The sequence below is a fragment of the Acipenser ruthenus genome, chromosome 44 (assembly GCF_902713425.1).
Source record: "Acipenser ruthenus chromosome 44, fAciRut3.2 maternal haplotype, whole genome shotgun sequence".
NCBI classification, from domain to species: domain Eukaryota; kingdom Metazoa; phylum Chordata; class Actinopteri; order Acipenseriformes; family Acipenseridae; genus Acipenser; species Acipenser ruthenus.
The window spans coordinates 1213396-1240913 of NC_081232.1; the positions used below are offsets into that span (position 1 = coordinate 1213396).

At 39.6% G+C, this 27518-nt stretch overlaps 2 protein-coding genes across 2 annotated transcripts; both read left to right on the forward strand.

Annotated features, from left to right (window-relative positions):
- Positions 1–2628: 2628 nt before the first annotated feature.
- Positions 2629–10333, forward strand: LOC117398890 (leukotriene B4 receptor 1-like). The gene is made up of 3 exons (XM_033997986.3): positions 2629–2785; positions 6196–6726; positions 8554–10333. Exons 2-3 carry the CDS (start codon positions 6236–6238, stop codon positions 9107–9109), a joined length of 1047 nt encoding a protein of 348 aa, XP_033853877.3. The 5' UTR covers positions 2629–2785; positions 6196–6235; the 3' UTR covers positions 9110–10333.
- A 14240-nt stretch (positions 10334–24573) lies between these two features.
- LOC117398885 (leukotriene B4 receptor 1-like) lies at positions 24574–27280 on the forward strand. The gene is made up of 2 exons (XM_033997980.3): positions 24574–24641; positions 25983–27280. The coding sequence occupies exon 2, from the start codon at positions 26002–26004 to the stop codon at positions 27085–27087; it is 1086 nt and encodes a 361-aa protein (XP_033853871.3). The 5' UTR covers positions 24574–24641; positions 25983–26001; the 3' UTR covers positions 27088–27280.
- Positions 27281–27518: the final 238 nt, after the last annotated feature.

The following is a 27518-nucleotide window of genomic DNA, read 5'->3' on the forward strand; positions in this document are numbered from 1 at the left end:
CTCTCTACTTTCTGGTATCTTTCCCTCTGCCTTCAAAAAAGCCTCTATCACTCCCCTCCTCAAAAAACCTACCCTCGACCCCACCTCCCTCCAGAGCTACCGTCCTGTCTCCCTCCTACCCTTCCTCTCCAAAACCCTCGAGCGGACTGTACACCGCCAGCTCTCTGCTTTCCTGTCCAACCACTCTCTGCTTGACCCTCTCCAATCTGGCTTCCGCTCTGCTCAGTCCACTGAAACCGCCCTCCTGTCTGTCACCAACTCACTTAAGTGTGCCCGAGCTGCCTCTCTCTCCTCTGTCCTAATTCTCCTCGACCTCTCTGCTGCCTTTTTATTATTATTATTATTTATTTCTTAGCAGACGCCCTTATCCAGGGCGACTTACAATTGTTACAAGATATCACATTATACATTATTTCACATTATACAGATATCACATTATTTTACATACAATTACCCATTTATACAGTTGGGTTTTTACTGGAGCAATCTAGGTAAAGTACCTTGCTCAAGGGTACAACAGCAGTGTCCCCCACTGGGGATTGAACCCACAACCCTCCGGTCAAGAGTCCAGAGCCCTAACCACTACTCCACACTGCTGCCTTTGACACTGTTGATCACTCTATTCTACTATCATCTCTTGCTGACCTGGGGATCTCTGGCACTGCTCTGGCCTGGTTCTCCTCCTACCTCTCCAACCGCACTTACCAGGTAACCTGGCATGGAGCAACCTCCACACCTCACCCTCTCTTAACTGGAGTCCCCCAAGGGTCAGTCTTGGGTCCTCTCCTGTTCTCTCTCTACACCCGCTCCCTGGGCCCCCTCATCGCATCCTATGGTTTCTCATACCATTTCTATGCTGATGATGCTCAGATTTTCCTCTCCTTCCCCACCTCTGACTCCACCATCTCCTCCCGTATCTCTACCTGTCTGTCTGCTATTTCCTCCTGGATGCACTCGCATCACCTCAAACTCAACCTCTCTAAATCTGACCTCCTTTTCTTTCCCTCCTCCTCCCCCTCCTCTGATCTCTCTATCTCTGTTCCTCTGGAATCTACCACACTCTCTCCCTCTTCCTCCGCTAAGAACCTTGGAGTCACCCTGGACCCCTGCCTCTCTTATTCCCAGCACATCTCCACTCTGGCACGCACTTGCCGATTCTTCCTGAGCAACATCCGAAGAATCCGACCCTTCCTCACCAACTATGCTACCCAGCTCCTGGTCCAGGCCCTGGTACTCTCCGGCCTAGACTACTGCAACTCCCTCCTGGCTGGCCTCCCTGCGTCCACCACCCGTCCGCTCCAGCTCATCCAGAACTCTGCTGCCCGCCTGGTGTTCTCTCTGCCTCGCTTCGCCCACGCTACTCCACTACTCCGATCGCTCCACTGGCTCCCGATCACCGCTCACATCCAGTTCAAGACTCTTGTACTAGCCTACAGATGCCTTGACCAGACTGCACCCAGCTACCTCCAGACCCTCATCTCTCCCTACACCCCCACTCGACCTCTCTGCTCCGCCTGCACTAGAAGACTGGCTCTACCTCCGCTACGCTCCCCTGCCTCCAGAGCCCGCTCCTTCTCCACCCTTGCTCCGCAGTGGTGGAAAGACCTTCCTACAGATGTCAGGACTGCCCAGTCCCTGACCACATTCCGGCGCCTCCTTAAGACTCACCTCTTCAAACAGCACCTGTAGAACTCCTCTGTTTGTATCCCAGGACACTATCACCCTTCATTTAAATGTGCTTTATTTTTCTCTTATCTGCCCCCTATTTTACTGCATTTAATCCTGTACTTCAGAATACTGTAATCTGCCAAGTGTTTAACCTGTAGTATTTTGTATTTAATCACATCCTGATGTAACTATCACTATTTAATCATATCCTGATGTAACTATCACTATTACCTGCTGTATTATTGAATTGTGGTTTGTCACACTTGAACAAAAGTTATTGTATTTCTTGCTCTTATTGTATTACTTGTATTGTAACACTTGAAATGTATTTGCTTACGATTGTAAGTCGCCCTGGATAAGGGCGTCTGCTAAGAAATAAATAATAATAATAATAATTATTATGGCAACCGTCTGGAATGGGCTGGGCGGCTGGAGCGCAGGGATAACCAGACACCAGACACCTCCCCATCTCTAGTGTTTCGTCAACAACTCGCAACACGTCAGGAAGGCTCGACAGTGATGCACCCAAACACACATACACGCAAGCACTTATTAATATAAGCAACAGCAATTATTGTGCTGTTGCTGTAACAGTATGTTTTGTGACATCATTGTGAAATTGTAGTCAAGGCCGCAAAAAGAGCAGAACGTGTGGTTTTCACTAACTCTAGTGCGCTAAATAAATGCATTTTTTTTCACTGCAGTCATAAACGAGCACTTCCTTTTTTTGTTACTTTGAGAGATGTGGTGTTGAATTGCTGGACCCGACAGGATGACTTTAAGGAGGGCATTGAAACACAAAGAGCAGAACGCGTGGTTTTCACAATTGTCCATGATAGATATATATGGTCATGAGCACGGGGCATTACTAAATCATGATTGGTTTTGTTTAAGAAAGGCGTTTGTGACATGGATCACTGATACGTCAAACTCGATTGAGACATCGTCCGTTTCCTAAATGTGCTCGTGATGTCCACAGAGTACATACTGGTAAACACTAGCTTCCTCTGATGATCTATGAGTTTCGACACAGCTTAGGAGAAGACGAGTTGATATAAGGTGACTGCCGTCTGCTTGAGAAATTTAAGAAGCATCCCTTGCGTTTGCCCTTTCAAAGGTAGGTTATTATTAGTAGTAGTTCAGTAGTAGTATTAAGAAAGTTAACTTGTAACGATGCCTTAATATTCAAAACGTTGTCTGTTTCAATACCTTTTTAATTTGATCAACTATAACACTGCTGTAAAATGCCCTTAATAACACCGCTGTAAAATGCCCTTAACACCGCTGTAAAATGCCCTTAATTGTAAGTCTTTGAAGTTGCAGTTGTGTTGTTTTATTATTATTATTATTATTATTATTAGTGTTGGTGTTGGTGTTGGTGTTGGTGTTGTTGTTACTATTGGTACTAGCAGAATTTTGTCTTTTTAATGTTCCCAGTGTTTTAGATCCTACTACTTCACCTGGTAGGCTATTCCATCCATTTCTAACTCTCTGTGTAAAACAGTGCTTCCTACCTTCTGTTCTAAACTTACTTTTACTTGGTTTCAATGTATGCCCTCTTGTCCTTCTCTTTGTGATTTGAAGTAGTGTCTTGGGTTAACTTTATCTAGACCATTTATGATTTTATAGACTTCAAACAAGTCCCCTTTTTCTCTTCTTTTTTCTAGGCTGAAGAGATTTAATTATTTAAACAGTATTCTTAGTAGTGCTATATTGAATAAATACATAACAATCGGCTCACTATATGTATGTATTATTTTTTAAATTTATAATTACTATCATTATTATCAAAGGGGTCACGTTTTCTATTTCCCTTTTAAAGTTACCATAACACACATTGCAGTTATACATAGAATCCACCTCTAGGTGGTGCTGTCACGCTGTAAAAACGAAACCAGCTCAGTGCATTGAATAAATATGGTTGATTAACCCCTTGTCTGCTGAGGCCCTTTTAATGCTCTGTGCTTCAAGAATTCTGTGATTTTGGGAGTCAGCTGTTTTACACCAACATTAGCATACGTTCCATTTAAGATACCAAGTGAAACTATTTTTTTTTTCTCATATTCTAAACTTTTTATTGGTGACAAGTTTTTTTCGATTTCTAGTCATGTGACAACAAAAATACAGCAATTATTGTTTGCAAAATGAAATATTTACATAAAATGTATTATACCTACATCATCCTTAATCCCTAAAATCCTTATGTTTGATGTAAGATTTTAGTGTCTTTTAAGCTGCTTCATTTGCCTATGCCTATGATTTTAGAAATGGGTAACAAAACATCTCCCTTCAATGGTTTGTTACCCATAATCCTTCTGGAGCCAGAGGCAATGTTGCCTCATGAAATAAAAACTTTTTTATTTATTTTTTAGTACCTTTGGTTATGTTGGTTTATTTAGTCTTTCCGATACTCATGTACAGTGTGGTACTTTTCAAAACACTGGCTGAGAGGGACAGCGTGGATAGTGACACCATGTATTCTCTGTATGCTCTTGCAGGAACATACACAGCACCTTTTCTGAGGATAGGCTTTTCTCCCAGACTGTGTCAGCGTTCGAATAAAATGCCGTTCATTAAGCCTTGGCACAGTTTCTGATCTTTCAGTCTCTGGTACTCCTTGTGTATCGAACAAAAGGCTGGAGATCACAGAGGTCTGAAATTCAAGAAATGTGAGCTAAAGCTCTGGTGCCACACTTGGGTACGTTACGTAGGACCATGTATATGCCAAGCTTCTTATACCATGCCGTGGTCTTCCTTGCAGCATTGTACAGATCCAGCATCTGGTCTGACCTATCCAGGCCTCCCATGAATTTGTTGTAGTCCAGGACACACTTTGGCTTGTTCGTGTGTATGTGTGTCCTGACCTCGCACAGGAACTGCTACAGTTGCCTCATTGTGGATAATGGTGTATTTAGTTCCTCACAGCGCAGAGTGCTGGTCTCGTCACGCCTGTTTGTTGGCTACCAATTGATGAGGAAATCCCTTCCTGTTGGGTCTTATTGTACCACAAGCCATTGTATCTAAAGTGTACAAGGCCCTAAACAGAGGGATCCCTGCGTAGAGGTTATCTACGTACATATGGTAGCCAAGATTTAGGTTGGGAATAACAAGATCCCACAAAATTCGCTCAGTTGTCTGCAACCATGGGGGGCAGCCAGGTGGCTCAATCTGAGAGTCCTTCCCTGGGTATGCTCTGAACCGATGAGTGTACCCACTCACAAAGTTTGTGCAATTTAATTCCGGTAGGAGGTTAGCGACAGCCTCTGCACTGAGCTTCCTTCTTGCCATTTTCTTCCCAAAATAATCAATTTTAATCAAAATTTAAAAAATGCAATAATAAAAATTACGTGTTTTGTAAGGGTAGTGGAGATAATTCAATAAATACATATATATATATATATATATATATATATATATATATATATATATATATATATATATATATATATATAAAGCCAACTTGTTTAATTTATATATATATATATATATATATATATATATATATATTATGGATCAGAAGAAAAAATCTAATAAAAAATAGTAATAAAATTGTTTTGGGGCATATGGGGATAGCAGAAAAAAAATCAAACCTATTTGGTATAAATCAAAATAAATCTTATTTTGTGATTTTATATATATATATATATATATATATATATATATATATATATATATATATATATATATATATATATATATATATATATATATATATATATATATAAACAAAATATAGAACAGGAAAAAATCAGCTCAAATCATTAAATATGAAGCCACACATTTTCCAAGTGCCTCCCAACACACATGAGACGTTTGAATAATGTCGACATGACAATCACAGAAGTAGGAGGGGCTCTCTGTATCATCACATCAACTGAAGAGAATGCAGAACAGTGCAGAGAAATGCAGGTGCGTCGCTTCAAAGCTAGTTCCATGAAAACACAAGCGGGTAACACAGCTCCTAATCAAAGGAGAACTTTTTTGATATCGATCCTCATTGCAGAGAAACAAAAGTTGCATGCAGATTGTTTGAACTTTGTCCCCGATGCATCATAATGCTGGCCAGCACTAGCATTCAAGGAGGCTGTAGATTAGGTCCAACAACTATGTCACATCAAAGGTATTTTATCCCTGTAACATAATGAAATTAGAAACACCGATCACATATTATCTGTAAAAGCTTCTCAATGATCGATCCCGAGTGAAAAATGGCAATCCAACATTATTTATTTATTTATTTATTTATTTATTTATTTATTTATTTATTTATTTATGTTTTTAATTAGGACGTAACCCTTACATCAGGCAGCACTGAGCAAGAGTTTTTATCAACAATCTGTGTGGACTGCTAACCAAGTAATACAACAAAAACACACTGTCTGCAATTTAACACAAACTGGGTCATGTTTTGAAAACATTTACTGTACTTCAGTAATGAACTTCTGACGTCTGTTTAGTTCTTTTGAGAAAATGTGATATCTGAATTGAAGAAACCATTTATCTTTGTTTTTCCCCTTCCTTTCACAGGATCTTGATCCCTAACTGTATTCCAAACCAGCATCAGACAATGAATTTCTCCTCTTTTCCCTCTCCGTCCCTGCCCCCTCCACCTCCTTCCTCCTCCCTTGGCCTCTCTCAAATCCTGGGCACTGCCATCCTGACTTTGGCGTTTGTTCTGGGTTTCCCCGGGAACTTGTTTGTGGTGTGGACAGTGTTGTGTCGTGTGGCCCACCGCTCCGTCACCTGCCTGCTGGTCTTGAATCTGGCTGCAGCGGATGCCCTGGTCCTGCTCAGCGCTCCCTTCTTCATACGTTACATCGTGGGGGGCCGGGGATGGGAGTTTGGGCCGGCCTTCTGCAAGCTGGTTCATTACCTCTGCTGTGTCAATATGTACGCCTCCATCTTCCTCATCGCCGGAATGAGCCTCGACCGCTTCCTGGCTGTGTCCCGCCCCTTCCTGTCCCAACAGCTGCGCACCAAGAGGGCCCTGCTCAAGATTCTGCTGGTCATCTGGAGCCTGGCATTCCTCTTTGCGATTCCCATGCCCTTCTACCGCAGGTGAGCGTTTATAAGAGGAGATAGCAGGTGCTTTTGTAAGAGTGGAGACTGGCGTTACAGGAAGAGAAGAGATAGGGTCCCAATAGTCTTCTACTATATTTTTTTAAGAAAGGACAGTATTTTAATATTTGTATTATAAAAGAGGAATATCAAGTCAAACTTTGGAGAATCAGGGTGTCTCTCCTGGTAAAGGCACAGCTGTGTGGTATGCAGGGTGAGTCACACAGTCAGGGGAGCATAGGGGTCCCAGAGAGCCTCCCCTGGTAAAGGCTCGGCCGCATTGTGTTCAGAGTGTCACACAGTCAGGGGAGTGCTGGGGTCCCAAGTCTTTTTTTTATGGGTGAGTGTTTATAAGGAGTCCTGTTGCCGTTAGATTATGAACAAATGCCTTTAGAGGAGAACAAACTGAATCAGAATTTAGGGGCCCATGATGGACATTTTTTAAATCTTATAATGAGACATAGTTATCCTGAACTTATTCTTGAAGCACAGAAACCAGGACCCGAGGACACAGTTGGAAGTGGAGCTAGACTTAGGACACAGAGAAAGAGACACTTCCTCACACAGAGAGTGATGAAATATGGAATGGGTTACCTAGTCATGTTGTTGAGGCAGAATCACTTGGATGCTTTATCATCCAGCTTGACAAAGTTTTGAGATCAATCATCTTGGCAGACTAGATTGGCAGAATGGCCTCCCCTTGTTGTAAATTATGAATGACCGCTTGTCTTCAAAAGAACACTTTAATATCTGCATGCATAAGAGAAACCGGCCTCTTCTTGATAAGGAGATATAGGATCCCCGTACCATGGTAATGGAGGAGAGAGGAACCCCATGTTTTTCCTTCATGCAATTCTAAGTTGACCGGAAGTGTAGCATTGAAGTATCTGCAAGGAGCATTCGATAAATATTCTTCACTAACAGCTTAAAATAAAATACTATTAAAAATCCTCCTTTACCATAATGTGTGTATTTTTCATACACCAAAACCTTACACCAACAATATGACAGCAAATATATATTAGGTAAGATTTACTGGAAGTTTTTTGTTAGCACCATGGACTTTAACCCTTTGCAGTCCATTTATTAATCGCGCGTCAGGCACGTCAGGTCTAATTAATTTTCACACGCGCAGTTAATTTTAGACGCGCTGTTTAAAAGTATTTTTTCTACAGTCAAACGGGTTTAAATGGCCCTGCATATCAACAAAGCACACACTAGGCATCTCCAGCCCCGCCCCAGCCTTTTGTTTGCTATAGCGTTCAGCTGTGTAAGAAATAAATAATAATAATAATAATAGTCGTACATACCGATCAATCATCTCCTGATCACTCGTTTTATCACCAAACTCCTCAATAATGCGATCCAATTCATTATTTTATTACTATAACATCTGAAAAAAGCTCTGCAAATGTCCATGATAGTCTCTGTGCGCTGACACACTCAGCCAGCTTGTTTACTATGACCGCCCCGTTATCTGATACCAGGGCCATGTATGACTATTCATGAGATATGCCTTTTTTTATTTTTATTTTTTTTCGACTTGTCTCGGCTCCTGTCGCTCCCACTCGGCAATTGAATGGTTTTCTCGGCTTTTTCCGGAGAAAAAACGACTAGAAACCCGTTTTTTGCGTTGCTATAATGATGTCGGACCCAGTCCGACAAATGACCTGAGAGGAATAATTGCAATGTCGGACCCAGTCCGACAATGGATCGCAAAGGGTTAAACTGGAAAATTGAACTGAAAAAAAATGTATTAAAAGTAACTGTAAAACCTAGCCCTACGTTACTAACAAATATTTTCCTTTTCTTCTTTTTTTACTCCAGCATTTTCCCAAAAGAAGGATTGTTTTACTGCATACCGTTCCACAGCGATCCAAAGCACATGGTTTTCCAATACCTGATGGAGACTCTCTTTGGGTTCCTGATTCCCTTCGCTGTCATCATTTTCTGCTACAGTCAGGTTGGCAGTCACTTACAGGGGGCCAAATTCAACAAACGAAGGCGGTCGGGACGACTCATCCTTCTCATCATGGCTGCCTTTGCGGTTTTCTGGATGCCCTACCACATTGTGAACCTGATCCAGGTTTCGGGTGCTTTAGCTGGGGAAGAATCACTCAAGAATGCCCTCCTGGGTGCTGCGAAAATTGGAAGGCCTGGCGTGACAGCCTTCGCTTTCTTTAGCAGCAGCATCAACCCCATTCTCTATGTCTTCGCCGGGAGTTCCCATATCCGTAGCGCCGGCTTGAATTTCATGGCCAAGATGTTCGACGGGTCTCATTCCGAAGGGTCGGGATCCAGCCGTGTTTTCCGTTCGATCAAAATGACCCGGAACGAGTCCCTCGTGGAAAAGCTACCGGAGATCAAAATGCTACAGACATAAAATATTTGACTGCAGGATGGTTTTATTAGAAGAAACATGCATCCTAGTGAATGTTTATTACAGGGGAGGACAATCGCGGTGCTGGAGAGCTGTTCCACTCCAGGTTTAACAGATAAAATGAGATAATAAACTACTGCCGGGTCTAGACAGAGGTTTAATTGGTTTAATTAAACAACTTAGAACAGGGTTGGAACAAAGACCAGGAGTGGAATAGAGTGGAATGGACCTCCAGGACAGTGATTGGTCACCCCATTCTTCCTTAGTTTACCTTTCTGTCCAATCTACAGCAGCACCAGACCACCAAGAGACACGCTAATTGACATTAAAATACGCAGACCCACAACAGTCATTGTACAACCTGCAAAATACAACTTCTATGTAAGATTGGATTTAAGGATGGTCTTGGCTGGTTCCTAGCCTCAGTGCTCAGCACAAGACTTGAGTCTGAAAAGTTTGTCATTATCAACATATGATTGTATGTACACTCCATTAATTAATGGCTTTTTAATTCAAGTTGCAAATTATGTTATTTTGAATTAACCAATGTTGCTGTTTTGGCTTCTCTTTTATTGATTCGAAATCTCATTTTAATAATTTAGGTCAGATTAATCATTGTCCAAAGTGTTGTCTTCGAGGGCGGATACCCCCAACCCCCAACCCAACCCAACCCCCAACCCCCAACCCCCAACCCCCAACCCCCAACCCCCACCCAGCAAATAGACTGGAGCAGCATCCCAGTTGATGAAACAGGATCCATGCAGCAGGGGAAGGGGTGTGTGAAAGGCGTACTGTGTATTCGTTCATACTCAGGGAAGCAACACAACATTGAAAAAACGGGACAGCTTCCAATACTACCATGTCATTGAATTATTGAACATCAGATATATTTGCTGTGTTCTGCACGCTGTCTTGTGTTCTGTATATCATAACTGTTCAGAATGCTCATCATTAATCAATCAAGCTTTCTTACACTCTTACACACACAGCTGTTCTGTCTTTTTATTTCCCAAACTGATATTTACCTTTAGCAGGCTTATTTGGGTATGTTTGTACCACAGTATTGTTAGAGAGTTTTCTGTGGGGTGCACATAAAATACTGTCATAGAGCCTTTACAGGGTTGGTTTGTGTGTGGCGGGTTCTTTTTTAACTGCTTCAGGAGTCTGACAAAGATCAAGAAATACAAGAAAATATGTCTGTATGTATAAAGAAAACAAAAACCTTTAGCAATATGTACAATTCTCTTCACAGATAACAACACATAAATAAATGCATACACATAAAAGAACATGAGAACATAAGAAAGTTTACAAACGAGAGGAGGCCCCATTCAGCCCATCTTGCTCGTTTGGTTGTTAGTAGCTTATTGATCCCAGAATCTCATCAAGCAGCTTCTTGAAGGATCCCAGGGTGTCAGCTTCATCAACATTACTGGGGAGTTGGTTCCAGACCCTCACAATTCTCTGTGTAAAAAAGTGCCTCCTTTTTTCTGAATGCCCCTTTACCTAATCTCCATTTGTGACCCCTTGTCCTTGTTCTTTTTTCAGGTAACCTTTACTCATCAACCATTACATGCTGGGAAAATGTCATGACTTATCTGGAAAATGTCATGACTTATTTAAGGTGGTATGGCTGAATTATAATTTTATGTTTAATTAAAAGTTTGTTTAATTTAACAAATCCTGCTTTGAAACTTCATGTTGTATTTGATTTTTGTATAATGTATTACATTTGTATTCAAACATAAACCAAAACTACTAAAATTGTAATCCTGACCGTACCACCTTAAATAAGTCATGACAGTAAACAAGTCATGACATTTACTCAGCATGTAAACTGGCCCAATGACCAGAGTTCCCTTAATTGAACAAGTTATTTGCTTAATTGATCAATAACTTCCATGTGTTCCCAGTCTTTAGAAATTAGCGATTTAGGGTGACCTACAAAACTTACTGGATAGGGGCTCTCCAGGACCGGGTTTGGGCAGCACTGGTCTAGATGAAGACATTTCTGAGTCAACATAAACTCCTAGGTCTTTTTCATAGATTCCTTCTTCAATATCTCCCATATAAGATACATGCACACACGCACACACATACATACACACTGCTGTGGAAAAGTCTTAAACTTTCTACTCTGATGCATTATGAGCATCAACAATGTACTCAAAGCCTATACTTGTGTTTTCTACTATTATAATAACCTTGACTTGCATAAATAAGGAAAAACATTGCGTGAAATAGCTCACATCACTCGATTTTCAAGGTGTGTTATCCGAAGCATAATCAACAAGTACAGAGAAACATCATCTGTAATTGACAATCCCAGGACTGGAAAACCCCAAAAGCTGTTTAACAAGGATGAGAGATACCTGAAGATAATATCCATAAGGAATAGAAAGAAGACAAGTGTTGAATTAACAACAGAACTGGCAGAAGGCACAGGTGTCGTTGTCCATCCATCATCAGTCCAAAGCACCTTTGACCATTGTTCCATAGTCCAGTTTCTGTGTTCTTGTGCATATTTTAGCTTTTTAGCCTTGACCCCCTTTCTTAACAACGTATTCTTACTGCAACACATCCTTTAAGTCCTTATTTCAAGAGTGACCTTCGTGCTGTTGATTTGATGGACAACGACACCTGTGCCTTCTGCTACTGTTGTCAACAGCTTTTTGGGTCTTCCAGTCCTGGTTATCTCAATTACAGATGATGTTTCTCTGTACTTGTTGATTATGCTTCAAATACCACACTTTGAAAATCAATCAATCAATCAATCAATATTTATTTTATATAGCGCCATTCATAGTGGACCACCTTCACAAAGTGCTTTAAAAGATAGTGAGGAACAATGCGTAATACATTAAATACAGTGAAATACAGGGCATAGTACATTAAATACAACATTTAAAAATGCAAATACATTAAATATAGGCATAATACCTCAAATAAAAGGCTAGGATGTGAATTCTAAACATTGTGGATGCGTGTGTCAAGCAGAATTATACGAATAAGATGGTACAGCAGCAGTGTCCCCCACCTGGGATTGAACCCACAACCCTCTGGTCAAGAGTCCAGAGCCCTAACCACTACTCCACACACTAAAATACCAAAATGGAATTCTACAATACACAACATTGTACTTCCAAGCCGTACCATTCTTGAAAGTATTCAAGTCATCAAAACAATGGTTACATTATCTCCGCCAGGACTCACTCACAAGGAAACCATCCCAAGCAAAGATAACTAAATTAATCCAGTCTTTGGAGCTACAGCCACAAAATCAAGTAAATCTTTTCACCAGCAAGGACATTTGGAGACTCCAATTCCCCAACCTGTAGACAAACTGGAAGGTCTACCTGGTGATGGAGATGCAGAGCAATAGACCCCTCCTGTGGACTTGAGTCATCTCAGCTTAGAAAAAGAGAACATTGTAAAGAGAATGCTGTTTGAGGAATGTGATGCCTTTGCAAGAACTGATGAAGACATAGGAAGCATTCCCCACTTAAAAATGAAAGACAGCATACTGGTGCAGAAGAACTACACATCAATACTAAGGCCACTGCTGAAAGAGGAAAAAGAATATATGCAGGACTTACTGGCCAAAGGCTGGATCACAAAATCCAAAAGCTGTTATTCTTCCCCTGTAGTCTGCATCAGAAAAAAGATGGAAGTCTGTGCCTCTGTGTAGATTACAGGGAACTGAATAAAAAAAAAACAATTCCTGATAGACATCCACAATTGGCCAAGCGTCGCCCGGGGGGAGGGAGGGTTAGGTCGGCCAGGGTGTCCTCGGCTCACCACGCACCAGCGACCCCTGTAGTCTGACCGGGTGCCTGCAGGCTTGCCTGTAAGCTGCCCGAGAGCTGCGTTGTCCTCCGATGCTGTAGCTCTTGGGTGGCTGCATGGTGAGTCTGCAGTGTGTAAAGAAGCGGTCGGCTGACGGCACACGCTTCGGAGGACAGTGTGTGTTCATCTTCGCCCTCCCGAGTCAGTGCAGGGGTGGTAGTGGTGAGCTGAGCTAAACAAAATGATTGGACACTACTAAATTGGGGAGAAAACAACAAAAAAAACGAATTGGTGACTGCTATATTAAAAAAAAAGAAATGTGAACTGATCAAGAGAGAGAAAATATATGTTGGCCTTCTTGCATCAGAGAATATTTATTACTTATTTATTTCTTAGCAGACGCCCTTATCCAGAGCGACTTACAATTGTTACAAGATATCACATTATTTTTACATGCAATTACATTATTTTTTACACATTATTTTTACATACAATTGCCCATTTATACAGTTGGGTTTTTACTGTAGCAATCTAGGTAAGGTACCTTGCTCAAGGGTACAGCAGCAGTGTCCCAAACCAGGGATTGAACCCACAACCCTACGGTCAAGAGCCCTAACCACTACTCCACACTGCTGAACTAGAATTGACCCCAAAGATCTTGAAGCAGTAACAGCACTCAAAGAAAAGAAGCCAAGCACTGTGGGTGAATTGTAAAATACAAGTCTGTAGCATTGTCTGTAACATTTGAGATTTAAAAGACTTCATAAAGGCTGCCACTACCGGATGCAATGCAATTTCCTTGTGGGGTGATACAACACTTTTTTCTGCAAAATGATTTAACACACCAGAGGCGACATTGATGAAATCTAAAACGTAATTTAATCAGCAAAAACATATTAATAAATTATGTATTTGATAATGCCTGGTGCTCTAATGGTGAACATTGCTGTTTGTGCACTGTATTTTAAAACTGAATTATTTGTTTTAACTAATGTTCTAAAATGTCATTTATAAGTGAATGGATTGCAAACTCGTCCGTCCATCTGAAACTGCATGCTTTACAATCACTTCATAATTCCCTGACTTGCAATTCGTTGAACTCTCTCTTTACTATTGAACTAGTCGACTATTCGGTGCTAACCAGGGTTGGGTTCAAGTCCAACTTCATTTGCATCTAAATGCGATCAAGAAATATATACCGCACTTGCATTTGTATTTGAATCTGTTTGCAAAGTATTTGTATTTGATCGACGTCAATTAGTTTGACAAACACATTTGAATAATCAATCAACATTTAGCAAATGTTACTATTTAACCAACTCCAAGTGCCATTAATGATACGGATCCATCCTTCAGATGAGACTGAGGTCCAATCATTGACTCTGCAGCAGCAGTTCACCCCCTGGGCTCTGTAAGTCGCTTTGGATAAAAGTGTCTGCTAAATGGGTAATTAAAAATAATTAATAATTGTAGTGATAAACGTCTTTTCCCAGGGTAATTGAAGGGTTGATTGTGAAGTCTCAGTTGCGTTTGCATTTAAAACCAATTGAGGTGGACGTGTTTGTATTCTGCATTTTGTATTTTGCATTTGCATTTGGTGGTCCAGTGGTTAAAGAAAGGGGCTTGATACCAAGAGGTTCTCCCTTAGGTCACTTACCTTCCTTGTGCTTCGTCCTTCGGATGAGAAGTAAAACCGAGGTCCTATTGTATTTGACTCTGCAGCAGTTAATAATGAATAATACAGTTATACTCAACCCTGGTAGTTAATGGTTATTATTTGTGAACAGTGCATTTGCTTATTTAAATCTATGTTTAATGAAGGGACAATTCAGACATACCAAGATATTTAGGACACCAACAACTATAAAACACACAATGGTAGACTATGTTGCAACACTAAATATTTCTCAATGTCCTGACAAAATTCTAATGTTACCCAAAAAGAAAAAACTTAACCAATGTAAAAAATATACAAGGTTCAAGTAGTAACTGTAATCAATTTTCGATTACAGCAAAACCACATAGCTCCAAAAATTGGCAATGGCAGGACAGCCCCAAAACATATGCATACTGGTAGGAAAATCAACTTTAGATAAACAGTGAGAGGTCACAATAAGGGGACACCGCAGAAATTCACAAACAGACATTAGAAACTTCTAAGTCAGTCCAAAACCAGCCGATCTGATTGAGATCAGTCGATTGAATGGGATGTTATCAAGCAAAAATCATCCAATACTAATGGGCAAGTAGGTACATACTAGCCCCTAAATCTACCCCCTACCCCTAAACCTAATGTCCACAACTAACCTAATATCTACCCCTAAACCTAACTGTGTTACTATTAATAAGAGGGGCTATTTTGTACTTGTTTATTTATTCTTCTCCTATGGGTCTGCAAGCAACTTAAAGCATTCATTTCTTTCACAAAGAGCAAAATGTACAAAGATAAATCCATTTGTATTCATGTTGTACTTTCTGTACCTTTACCAAAGTTTTTTTTGTGCATTGCATTTAAATCATCTAATTTTAAATGCATTTGCTTGAAGCAGTGCATTAAATCAAATTTTGTGTGACCTTAAGCAAGTCACTTTACCTCCTTGTGCTCTGTCTTTAGGATGAAGTGTGAAACCAAAGTCCTAATTTAAGTGAGCCTGCATCAGTTGTTGGATAGCTCACAGCTTAGCCTCTATAAGCTGTCTTAGATAAAGGTGTCTGCTAAATAAATAAATAAATAATAATATTATTATATACTGCTAATATAGTTATTTATTATAAATAACATGTTTAAGTGGAAAACTTGTTTTCATGTCTTCTACAATAAAATAATTTTTATATTTTTTACCCAACTCACTAAGTTATGCTTAAGCTTAAACTGAGTATAATTAAATAGCTTGCTTCTAGTAAGGTGTGTCAGTGCTGCTGCTCTGAGGCACACAGACCTATGCATGATGACTATTATAATACCAAGCTGTTTACGTGTGTGTTGTTTGTTTGTTTTAAATAGTTCATTTAGGTTGGAGCAGTGTGGGGGAGTGGAACAGGCACTTTGTTATTGTAATATGTCAGTAGGTGGCATTTTTTTGTGTTCTAGTTTACACTTCCTGCGCTACTTGGTTGTTGATCTTTGCAAAGTATATTTATAATTGTTTCAAGTATGTTGATTTAAGCATTCTACTTTACGGCTGCTGTTTTTTTAAGTTTTATTCCTACATGTTCCTGTGTGGTTCAAATCATTCTCTAGATGTGGAGACAGTAGCTAAAGTGTATTCTTAAACTTCCCTTACTGTGCAGCACAGTCTGTGCTCTTGAATAAAACAAAAATAGACAAGTGGAAACGCTACCTGAAAATGATAAGGATCTCTGCTGCCATCTGGGCCTATGCTGGCTAATTTCTGAGATGTCATTGCAAATAAGGCTTAGAAATCTAATAATTATTATGCAATACAAAACCATGTTCCCCTGACTAGTTTTAAACACCTTGCCCACCACTATCCACCTGACGAAGACACGAGAATGTCGAAATGTGTTGTGGTGCACAGCTATCTGTTTGTGTGCTGCTTTTGTTTTTAACAATAGAATGAAATAAGTTTTAATAAGTAATTAGTAGTGGTCATGTTCTATAAATAGAAGTTATATTTTGAGTGTGCAACCAAGTCGTCTCTACAAGGTTTACCATTAAGCTACAAGCCTTTGCCAACAACAATAAAAGCATTTGGATCTTTATTGAGATTTTGTTCAATATATAAATGGCCTTATATTGGTATGCATCTCTAATAACAAGCATTGTGCTGCACTTTATGTTTTTTCTATATCTCTATAGACAGATAGATAGACAGATAGACAGACAGATAGATAGATAGATCTATATCTGTATATAGATATATCATCATCATCTTCAGACTTTTTCAATCCACTGCTGGATGAAGACCTCCCCAAGATTCTTCCACAAAAGCCTGTCTGCTGCGTCACTCATCCACGTTGCTCCAGCGTGTTTCCTAATTACATCTTGCCATCTTCCTGGAGGTCTTCTTCTTGGTCGCTTTATATCTCTTGGGATCCAGTCTAGTACCTTCTTGGTCCAGTGATGGTCTGTTCTTCTTGCCACATGTCCGGCCCACGCTGCCATTTCAGTTTTTCACTCTTATAATCACATTGCATACTTTTGTTTGCACTATTATCCATTCCTTCCTTTTCCTATCTCTTTGTGTTATTCCCAGCATGCATCTTTCCATACTCCATTGAGTCGTTTGTAATTTTTGAGTCATTTTTGCATTGAGGGTCCAGGTTTCGCATCCATAAGTTAGCATTGGTCGAAGACTTTCCTCTTGAGGCATAAGGTTAGTTTCCCTTTCAGAACCATGCTTAATCTTCCAAAGGCACTCCAGCACATTTTTGCTCTTCTGTTGATTTTGCACATTTGGTTCTCTGTTGCCGAAACTAACTGTCCTAAGTATACATAGTTATTGACTTCTTCAAGCTTGATCCCATTGACTTCAATGGCCTGTGGAGTGGTAGAACATGACTTCAGTCTTCTTCAGTTATATATATATTATATATATATATATATATATATATATATATATATATATATATATATATATATATATATATATATAACAAAGCTGAGAAATCCATTCAATGGCTGAGTGAGACCGATGGAAGCCGAGAAAAGCCAACAAAAAAGGGGCGGATCTGAGCAATACGCATAGCCCCGGCACCACAGAGATAACACGACCATAAACAAACAAGATAGCTGCTTCCGCATCCAGCGCTCAAAGAATATCACGGACATTTGCAGAGCTTTGTGAGATGTTATAGTAATAAAATAGTGACTTGGGTCACATTATTGAGGAGTTTGGTGATCAGGAGATGATTTATCAGTATGCAAGACTATGAAGAGGTATGTGAAAAATACAGCGAACAAGGGGTGGGGCAGGGCTGGAGATGCAGTACTGAGTGTCCTGTTGATATGCAGTGCCTTTTAAACCTGTTTTAATTTGAAAAAAAATAATTTTAAACAGCGTGTCTAAAATAAACTGGGCGTGTGAAAATAAACAGGACCTGACGTGCCTGAGACGCGCTGAATAAATGGACCGCAAAGGGTTAATTTTTTTTTTTTGTGGGAGTATTGTGGTATCCGGGATGGCTACGGGGAGGTACCCCTATATGATAACTCTTATGGTAAACGGGATAGAGACAGAGGCTCTCATAGATTCAGGCAGTACTATTACGTTGGTGACACCCAATTTTTGTGCTACTAGTCTATTGGATTATAGTTAACTATTACCCCACCTCACTCGCAAAAATTAAGTGTAAGGGTGCAGAGCATAAGAGGAGGGTTGGGGTACTCTCCAGGTTGCCCCATCAGGTCATTCTTGGCGGAGATTATCCCAGATTTTTTTATTTGGTGCAAATTAAAGGGAAATTGGACTAGCCTGAAACAAAAAAGTGAGATCGCCTGACAGCCTTGCCACCTTATTCTCCTTTGATCATCAGTTATTTCCTACTAATGGCATTAGAGAGGGGCTGAAATCTCGTCAGCAACGTCGTGAAGAAAAGAAAAGGGGGCGGCCAACCGAAACAGCACTTACAGGGGTGCCAAGAAACACCTAGAAGGGAACAAAGTAACAGTTACAGCCCAGTCCTGGGTTTGGATTATAAATGCACCTTTAACAGTAGAAGCTCTGCAGCAGTAATTCTGGCAAGTTTTGGTTTTAAAATGTAATTTTCTCCAGTCGTTTAACACATGTGGGACTGCACTTTCATGTACCTTTCTGTCCGTATGTATTAAATATTCTCACAAAGCATGAAACACGGGAGTGCAGAAATAAAGGAGATATATTACATTATACCTAAAAGCCCTGGGAGCAGTCACATTGACGGCCAGACAGAAAACAATTGTATTGTGATTATACAGAATGGTATTCTAATTTGTTATTTTTATTTACAACGCAAGAAAATATGGAGTTGATGTTTTGGATCAGATGGCATGGAAGTATTCCGTGAAAGCTGGCTCCCGACGATGGCCTTTTCAGGTGTTTTACAATGTATTGGACCTAGCAGCCATCAACTCCTGGAACTTTACAAAGAATACATGGAGAAGAATTTACCAAGGAGAGAATATATTTTACAGTTAGCGCAGGAACTTTGCAAGAAGCATTTGGAACAGAGGGAGACTGCCAAGCGTGTACCCACAGTAAACTTGCCTGGTAGAGGACGCAATCTTGCCCCCACGCAGAGTGAGGCAGATGGTTCGGGAGGCAAAGGGAAATCCAAGGGCCACAGTTGGAGAATTACAGAATGTGGTTGCATCTTGGGATCACCAAGTCTCCAAATCTACAATATGCTATTTGAAAGGGTTGCCAGAAAAAAAGCCTTTATTGAGAGCAACCAACAAACGTAAGCACCTGGAGTTTGCTAAACGGCATTGGCACTTCGATTGCAACTGGGTGCTATGGTCAGATTAGACGAAAATAGAGCTCTTTGACCACGCATACCAGAGGTGGGTTTGGAGTTGAAAGAAGGATGTGTGTGCAGAAAAGAACCTCATACCTACTCTAAAATATGGTGGTGGATCTTTGAGGTTATGGGGCTGTTTTGCTTCCACTGGTCCAGGGGCCCTTGTTCAGGTCAACGGCATCATGACCTCTACCCAGGACCAGGACATTTTAGCCAAAAACCTGATTGCCTCTGCCAGGAGGCTGAAACTTGGCCACAATTGTATCTTCCAGCAAAACAATGACCCCAAGCACACATCAAAATCCACAAAGAAATGGTTAATTGACCACAAAATCAACATTTTGCAATGGCCATCTCAGTCTCCGGACTTGAACCCCATTGAAAACCTGTGGTTTCAATTGAAGAGGGCAGTCCATAAGCGCAGACTGAAGGATATCAAGGATCTGGAAAGATTCTGTATGGAGGAATGGTCTAAGATCCCTCCCAATGTGTTCTCCAATCTCATTAAACATTATAGAAAAAGACTCAGTGTCGTTATCCTTGCAAGGGGAGGGTGCACAAAGTACTGAAAACAAGGGTGCCAATAATTGTGACACTTCATTTTATTTGGAAATAAATTTATAATTTGAGAAATGTGTAATTTTGGTTGATTCCATTGAATCATTAATAAAGTCAAATATATTCCACATGTTGGAAAATTACAATATAGCTCAGTACTGGTATTATTTATTTTATACAGTCTTTTTTGCTCATCTTTATCAAGGGTGCCAATAATTTTGGAGGTGACTGTATATACATACATATATCTAATTTGCTTCGGTTTTTCAAATGTTTATGTAACATACTTAATAAAAAAACGAATGACTTCTTTCTGTTTTTCCGTTCGTTATACTATTGACAGTGTTTTGAATACAGCTGTCAGAAAGACTGCTGCGGGGCTTCAAGGTATGAGTATATCTCCGGTCCTTCTAGTGTTAAAACCAGTGCTTATCTTTGTGTAGTTCACTGTTGAAAGAGTGTGGCATGAGCCTGTGCCAACCAGGAAGATCTGAGACTGTTTTTTTTCTGCAGTATTTTTTACTACACACTGCAATAATTTTTATTTGCACAGGGCCTCTGCAAGGATAGACAGGGATCAGGAAGTGAGCGAGGGCCAAAGTGGGCAGGTGTTATTTTGGTTTTGTTTATTTTTATTGCTACAAATACACTTTGTGTTGTTGTGAAAAATAAAAGTCTGCTCAGGTTAAACCCATACCTCTGTGTCAGTGTCGGCTCTTATACTGCCAGTTCAGCTACCACGGCAAACAATCATTTACAATATATATATAACAAGATATGTGCACCTGATGAAGACATGTTAGGTGTCGAAATGCGTTGTTTGTTTGTTTGTCTGTTTTACGACCATGTTTTTAAACTTTTGATGAATACATGTCCCTACGGAAACTCTTTTGGTGAGCGATTAAAACTGAATGTTTTAATCGCAAATATTTTTGAACTTCTGTATTACCAGATACTCTACCTTCACTACTTATATAAAACGCTGGCTGCTGAAACAGAACTGTCTGAATCATGTTTTGATGCTGTATAGTATATAGACCCTGCAACTCTGGCTATTGAAACTGAGGGGAACTGTCTAAATCATGTTTGGAGCCACTAAAAATAGTTCAACTATAACTATTGAAACATAAGGGAACTGTTTGAATAATTTGTATCTCTACTTTCTAATAATATAGAAACATTTATTCGTGCTACAGTTTAGAGGCAAGTTTAGTTTTTGTTCACAAAATTGAACTTAACTCTGACATATAAATCTATGAAGAATAATCCAGATGTAAAGTCCTGTTATGTGGATTCTTGTTAGCTGATTGCTCAGTATGACATCCGTCAAACACACAGTACAAGAACTGCAACTCCATTCTGAAAAAAACAGCTCTATATATTTACACAGTGAAAACGTTCCAATACAAAAAAAACATCACCTACTGCAGTGTCGTGTCTGAGTTCCTGCCAAGATGAGGAAGCTTCGCTGTACCGAAAACAAAAAAGTGTCACACAAGCAAAAAACCCTATTAACTGCTAAGACACTAGTTACAGTCTCACAGGGTGACGGGGGGCAGGAATCATTTTGTTGGTGCTTTTGAGAGGTAAAAAAAATGGATTGTAATGAATGCCTTGGTTTAAACTCCTTTAAAAGGGTGGGCCGTGATAATGTTGCTTGACTTAATAAAAATAAGACCATGTATTTCTAGTGAAGTCTTGGTTAGAAGTCATTTGAAAAAAGGAGAACTGAAAACTTACACTGTCTCTTGACATTTTGTAAACCTTCTTTTGATATACTTTTGATAACTGCATATCATTTTAACAAGTTTGCTGTAGATATATATATATATGTGTGTGTGTGTGTGTGTGTGTGTGTGTGTAGATAAGAAAGAAAACCTGGAATACTGTATACTGTATACTTGTGTATGAATGAGCTGCTCTCAGTCCAATTCATTCATTTGTCATGTAAAGGCAAGTGCATCATATACAGCAGTGTGCTTGTGTTGTTTGGATTTGTTGTGCTTATGAAGTCAAACCACCGGAACTGAAAATCTTAGAAAATTGTCAAAATAGCACATTAGTGATGGTCTAATTTAATTGGAGGCTTTAATAGTAAGATCATGTAATAGCAACAGAAAAGGAACACGTGGCCCCACAAATGGCAAAATGCATGAGACTTTTTAGAAGTTGTTTAAGATGACTAATTGTAATGTGTACTGTTGAAATGTTGAAACTGTAAGTCGCCCTGGGTAAGGGCGTCTGCTGAGAAAAAAAATAAAATAAATAAAAAACTAGAGTTGCGAGCAACTTTACCGCGTCCAAGCAGTTATCGTGAAATTTAAGCGCATTGCTTATTATAGATGAAGCTTTATCATCACAACTGTGCTAACGGTGTTAATTTTGGCACAAATATTGGAATTATTAGTTAGTAGCCAATTTCAATTTTATTTGGATGCACACAAAATTCTAAATCGTATGCAGTCATATACTTTGAAAATAATGCATATAAGAGGCTAACATTGTTCTAAATTCTAGATCGCTCTTTCTTTGAGTTTGTGTGCGTGTGCGTGTGTGTGTGTGAGCGTGTGGTGCCCTATTCTTCATTTTGCAATGTAAAATAAAGTCTACAGCATGTATTGGTTTTTGTATATTTTAATGCCACTCTCATTTAATGTGCATTCGTAAAGCAATAGAAAGTGATAATAGTGTAACGATTGGCTATCTGGGGTGCCTGGCTTCGTTGCCACATATTGAGAATATGCGATTGTTGTTTTATTAGTTTAGTCTTCATAATTATATCTATCACTGTAGTTATAAAATAAAAAAATTAAAAAAAACAGACGCCATATCAGTAAAACGAGTATTGCATGCTTTTTTGGCTTCTGTTCAGCTACGACAGCGTTGTAAAAAAAATTACAGAACATTTTTGTACAGCCCGAGAAGACGGTAATTTTTTTTCAAATTCTTTGTGTGTATCAGTATTGCCTGCATGTCCACGAGGTTATAAGTAAAGAAACATCATTACGGCTGAGAAGCTGGTAACCTCGAATTATATTAAAATGCCCGCTTTTTGGGGGGATTCTCCATGAATAATTATGCGATCTTTACAGTTACAACGTTATTTTATAGAGCAAGCGATTGTGAAGCATTCTGTCTATACATTTGATTACCAAAAATAAACATTTCAATGAAATATATGGGCCCAAAGTCGCCCCCCATGCGTCTTTGGGTTACACGCGCGGCTTTGTTGCAACAGATTCAGGATTTGTGACTGTTGACCACAGTTCAGTCGTAAAAATAATTATATAACGATTTTAAGCAAACTGTATTCATGTGGCTTGTAAAGCTCATGTATTATGTATTTTTTTGTTTGTTTCGATTGTCTTCTGGTTTAAAAAGCGTAGTGCAGTTTACAGTATGTGTCTTTATATACTGTATACTGTGTGTACGTGTGAATTAATATCATCTTCCCACTGTAATTAAGTTACATGAGTTAGTAAAACTGTTCTTTAAACATCAGCAAAAAATGGCCATTTTAAGAAAGATTTTTTCTCTAGCTTGTTGACTGTACCATGTTGGGGCAGCAGTGTGGAGTAGTGATTAGGGCTCTGGACTCTTGACCGGAAGGTTGTGGGTTCAATCCTAGGTGGGGGACACTGCTGCTGTACCCTTGAGCAAGGTACTTTACCTAGATTGCTCCAGTAAAAACCCAACTGTATAAATGGGTAATTGTATATAAAAATAATGTGATATCTTGTAACAATTGTAAGTCGCTCTGGATAAGGTAATTTTATGTCATTAATCAATGTGGTTGCCAAACCACACAACCAATCAGCTTCATATTAACAACAGTTAATCATGGACTATGCCTCAACATGTATAGCAATTTTCAGAACTCTGCAGTAAGCGGTTTCCGATACATAGGCATTTTAACAAATTCCGCAAAATCCAATATGGCTGCCGAACCATGTGACTTGCGCAAATTTGCTGAATATCACCGACTATCCCCCGTAGGCATCTACCAGTGTACCGAATTTCGTGAGTTTTTTATCATGTTTTGGCAGAATAAATAAATAAATAAATAAATAATAATAACAAAAACAATAGGCTTCCCCAGCCTACGGCTTGGAAGCCTAATTAATGGATAAAGCGGGCTAACATCTTCACACGTGAGTGCCTGTTGTTTCTATATCACTGATTACTACGAGTAAATCAAATTCTCTCGGTTTTCATGCAGGTAGGTATATACCGGATAACAATGACACATCGTGAGGTGTTCCAATTTTGATGAACTTGTTCTACATGTTTCTCCAAAGAAGATAAAACTTCCTTGATGTGTAATCCTTGCTTTTCTGAGAGAGACGGTCATTTTAACAGGAAGACGTTGCCTCAGTTTTTAAATAAACAAAGGCTACATGACGTTTAAATGTCAAACATTTTGTGCAAATAAAATAGCACGTTTGTAATGCAGAGCTTTGTGGTGTGTTTATAAGAGCACGATATTTCTTTGCCAAAGGAGGATTAGTGTTCTGCTATCTGCCAAGTCAATATTATATTAATATTGCAAAACGTCTTCAACGTGTTTCCCGAAATTACATCACTTAGCAACAGTTTGAATGTACAAAGACATAACTTCTGCTTTTAAAAACGTTTCTTTTATGAGAATAAAAAAAATCAGCAACGCGACGCCCCAGAGCTCACTGTGAAACCAACACGAACCGAGAAGGAAAAACATCGGTATTGACTAAAAGTAAGCAGCGTGGTCTTATATTATACTTTCACGCTAACTAAAGCTTTACTAGTGATATAATGCACTTATTGTAAATATACGGGTCTAAATAGCTAAATATGTACCTTTTAAACTTTTGATACGGATTCAGTGCGAGTGCAGGGAGTGAGACAGACAGAGAGAGGGTCGTTCTGTAAAGATCCCAGTAAAAAGGTCTGTCCGTCTGTCTGTCTGTCTCCAATAAAGCGATGTCTGCAACCCTTAGAAGACTTCACTACAATCATTTTCGCACGGTCGTTTTGCAGTGTGCCAAAGCGTGTACCATAGTTAATGCATTTAACCTATTCTACCATGGTTTTATTAGCTTTTTAAAACAATACTATACGTCTCTGGGCTTTACCATGTTTACCCACGTTTTAACGTGTTTTCACTGTGGTTTTTTTTTTTTTTTTTTTTTTTTTGCTGTGCTTGTTTCCGTGGCTGGGAAACGTGAGACAGACACACAAATAGACAGCTCCTAGACGAGACAACTGTTTGTATTAAATTACATATATATATATATATACTCTGATGCATGTTTTCTACTATCATAACAGTAAATTGTTGATGCTCATTATGCATCAGAGTAGAAAAATGCAACATGTCTAAGACTTTTGCACAGCAGTATATATATATATATATATATATATATATATATATATATATATATATATATATATGTGTGTGTGTGTGTGTGTGTGTGTATGTATTTAGTGGTTTAGTCAAAGTGTGAACTGCAGTGAACAAATGGTTTCAGTTCTGCTTTTTCTATAAAAGATAAATTTCGATAAGTGTATCATCCCAGACTATAACAGGTTATGGGTGGTTCAGTATATCTTACCATACAAAATGTCTAGAAGACATTGAGAAAGACTTTTAGTCAAAACGTTTGTCACTGGCTTTTAAGTCTCTCCTATTGCTACTGATATGCATAATCTAATATACAGCAGACCCTGGTTGACATCGATGACAGCCGTCTGAAGTGTCACATTTATCAGTTAGTTCATCTGCTAATTGACTAATTAATAATAATAATAATAATAACAACAACAATACTTATTCAAATTCAATGACACATGTTTTGAAAGTCCTTTTCAGTGAAAGTCATTGGAAAAGAAAAAGACTTCTACAAAAAGTTTAGTTATAAAATGTCTTTTAATATTTCTAAGTCCTATCGACTGTTCTGTATTACTTGTATTGTAACACTTGAAATGTATTTGCTTACGATTGTAAGTCGCCCTGGATAAGGGCGTCTGCTAAGAAATAAATAATAATAATAATAATAATAATAATAGTTATGAATCATGTTTTATTATTGGCTAGGTAAAACAAGACCGAAAATATGAACATCACGGCCACCTGCAACACAACCTATAGCAAAGGATCCTCAGCCATCGGAATCACCATCCTAACCACGGCATTCACCCTCGGTTTCCCTGGCAACCTGTTTGTGATCTGGACCGTGCTGCGCAGACTGAGAGAAAGATCCGTCACTTCCATCCTGATCCTAAACCTGGCAGCTGCAGACGCAGTCGTCCTCCTTACAGCCCCGTTCTTCATCCGCTACCTCGCGGTCCTGAACTGGGAATTCGGGGAGGCCCCCTGCAAGATCATGCACTACATCTGCAATGTCAATATGTACGCCAGCATCTTCATCATTGCCTTCATGAGCCTCGATCGCCTGTTAGGAGTTTCCAAGCCCTTTCTGTCCCAGAAGGTCCGAACGAAGCCTAAAGTCCGCAGGGTAGCCCTGGCGCTCTGGGTATTGGCTTTCCTGTTCTCCATACCCATGCTTTTCTACCGGAAAGTGGTCACCAGCAAGGACAGGCAGTGGTGTAACCCTGTGCACATGACCAGAGGACACCAAGTTTTCCAGTACCTGCTGGAAACATCAGCCTCCTTCGTGATCCCTTTCACAGTCATGGCTGTCAGTTATTGCCGCATCAGTCTGAGGCTCAGAAAGGGGAGGTTCAGACGCAGGTCCAGACGTAAGTCGAGCCGGCTGATCATTTTAGTGGTGGTCAGCTTTGCTGTGTTTTGGATGCCGTATAACATTGTTAACATTCTCCAAGTCGCCGGAATGCTGGCTAGTTCGAAGGCGCTGGAGGAATTTGCCGCGTACGTGAGGCCAAATTTGACCGCGTTGGCATTCGTCAGTAGCAGCGTGAATCCCATCCTCTACGCTTTCGCCGGGAGCGCCTTCATCAGGACTTCGGGGTTAAACTTTGTGGCTAAGCTTCTAGAAGGGACTTCCTCAGAGGTGAATAGCTTGAAGAAATCTGGGAGGACCCTCAGGGAGAAGGAGGAAGAGGAGAAAAGCAGGATGGAGGACTGCATGGAATTGGAGCAGGTCACAAACGCTAAACAAACTGGAGAAGATGCACCGAAACAAGATCAGGAGGCAAATACAGAAGCACCCAACTGTTGATCTTATATATACAACAAAGCCTTGATTATTCAAACAACCCCTTGGTAACCTGTCATAGAAAATGTGCTATTCACCCTCAATCTCTGGTATTTAATGGCAGAACAGTGCCATGCTGTGATATACTGTATATTTCCAGTAAAGGGTGTTGAATTATGCAAACAATTTGATCTTTGTCTCAATTAGTTCAAAGAAAGACCAGGAAATGAACAGGAAAAAGAAAAGAAACATTTAAATGTGTTGTTCTGTAAGATTAAGAAAAAAAGAAAGTGTATTTGTGTATTTTATAAAAAGGAAGACTTATTTTTTGTACAGAAAGATCACAGTTTTTTTTGTTTAAAAAATAAGAAAAAGACAGAACCTGATTGCAAAACACCTTAAAATGGGACACAGAATGATTTATTTTAGTTAGTGGGAAAGTTACACCCATGGAA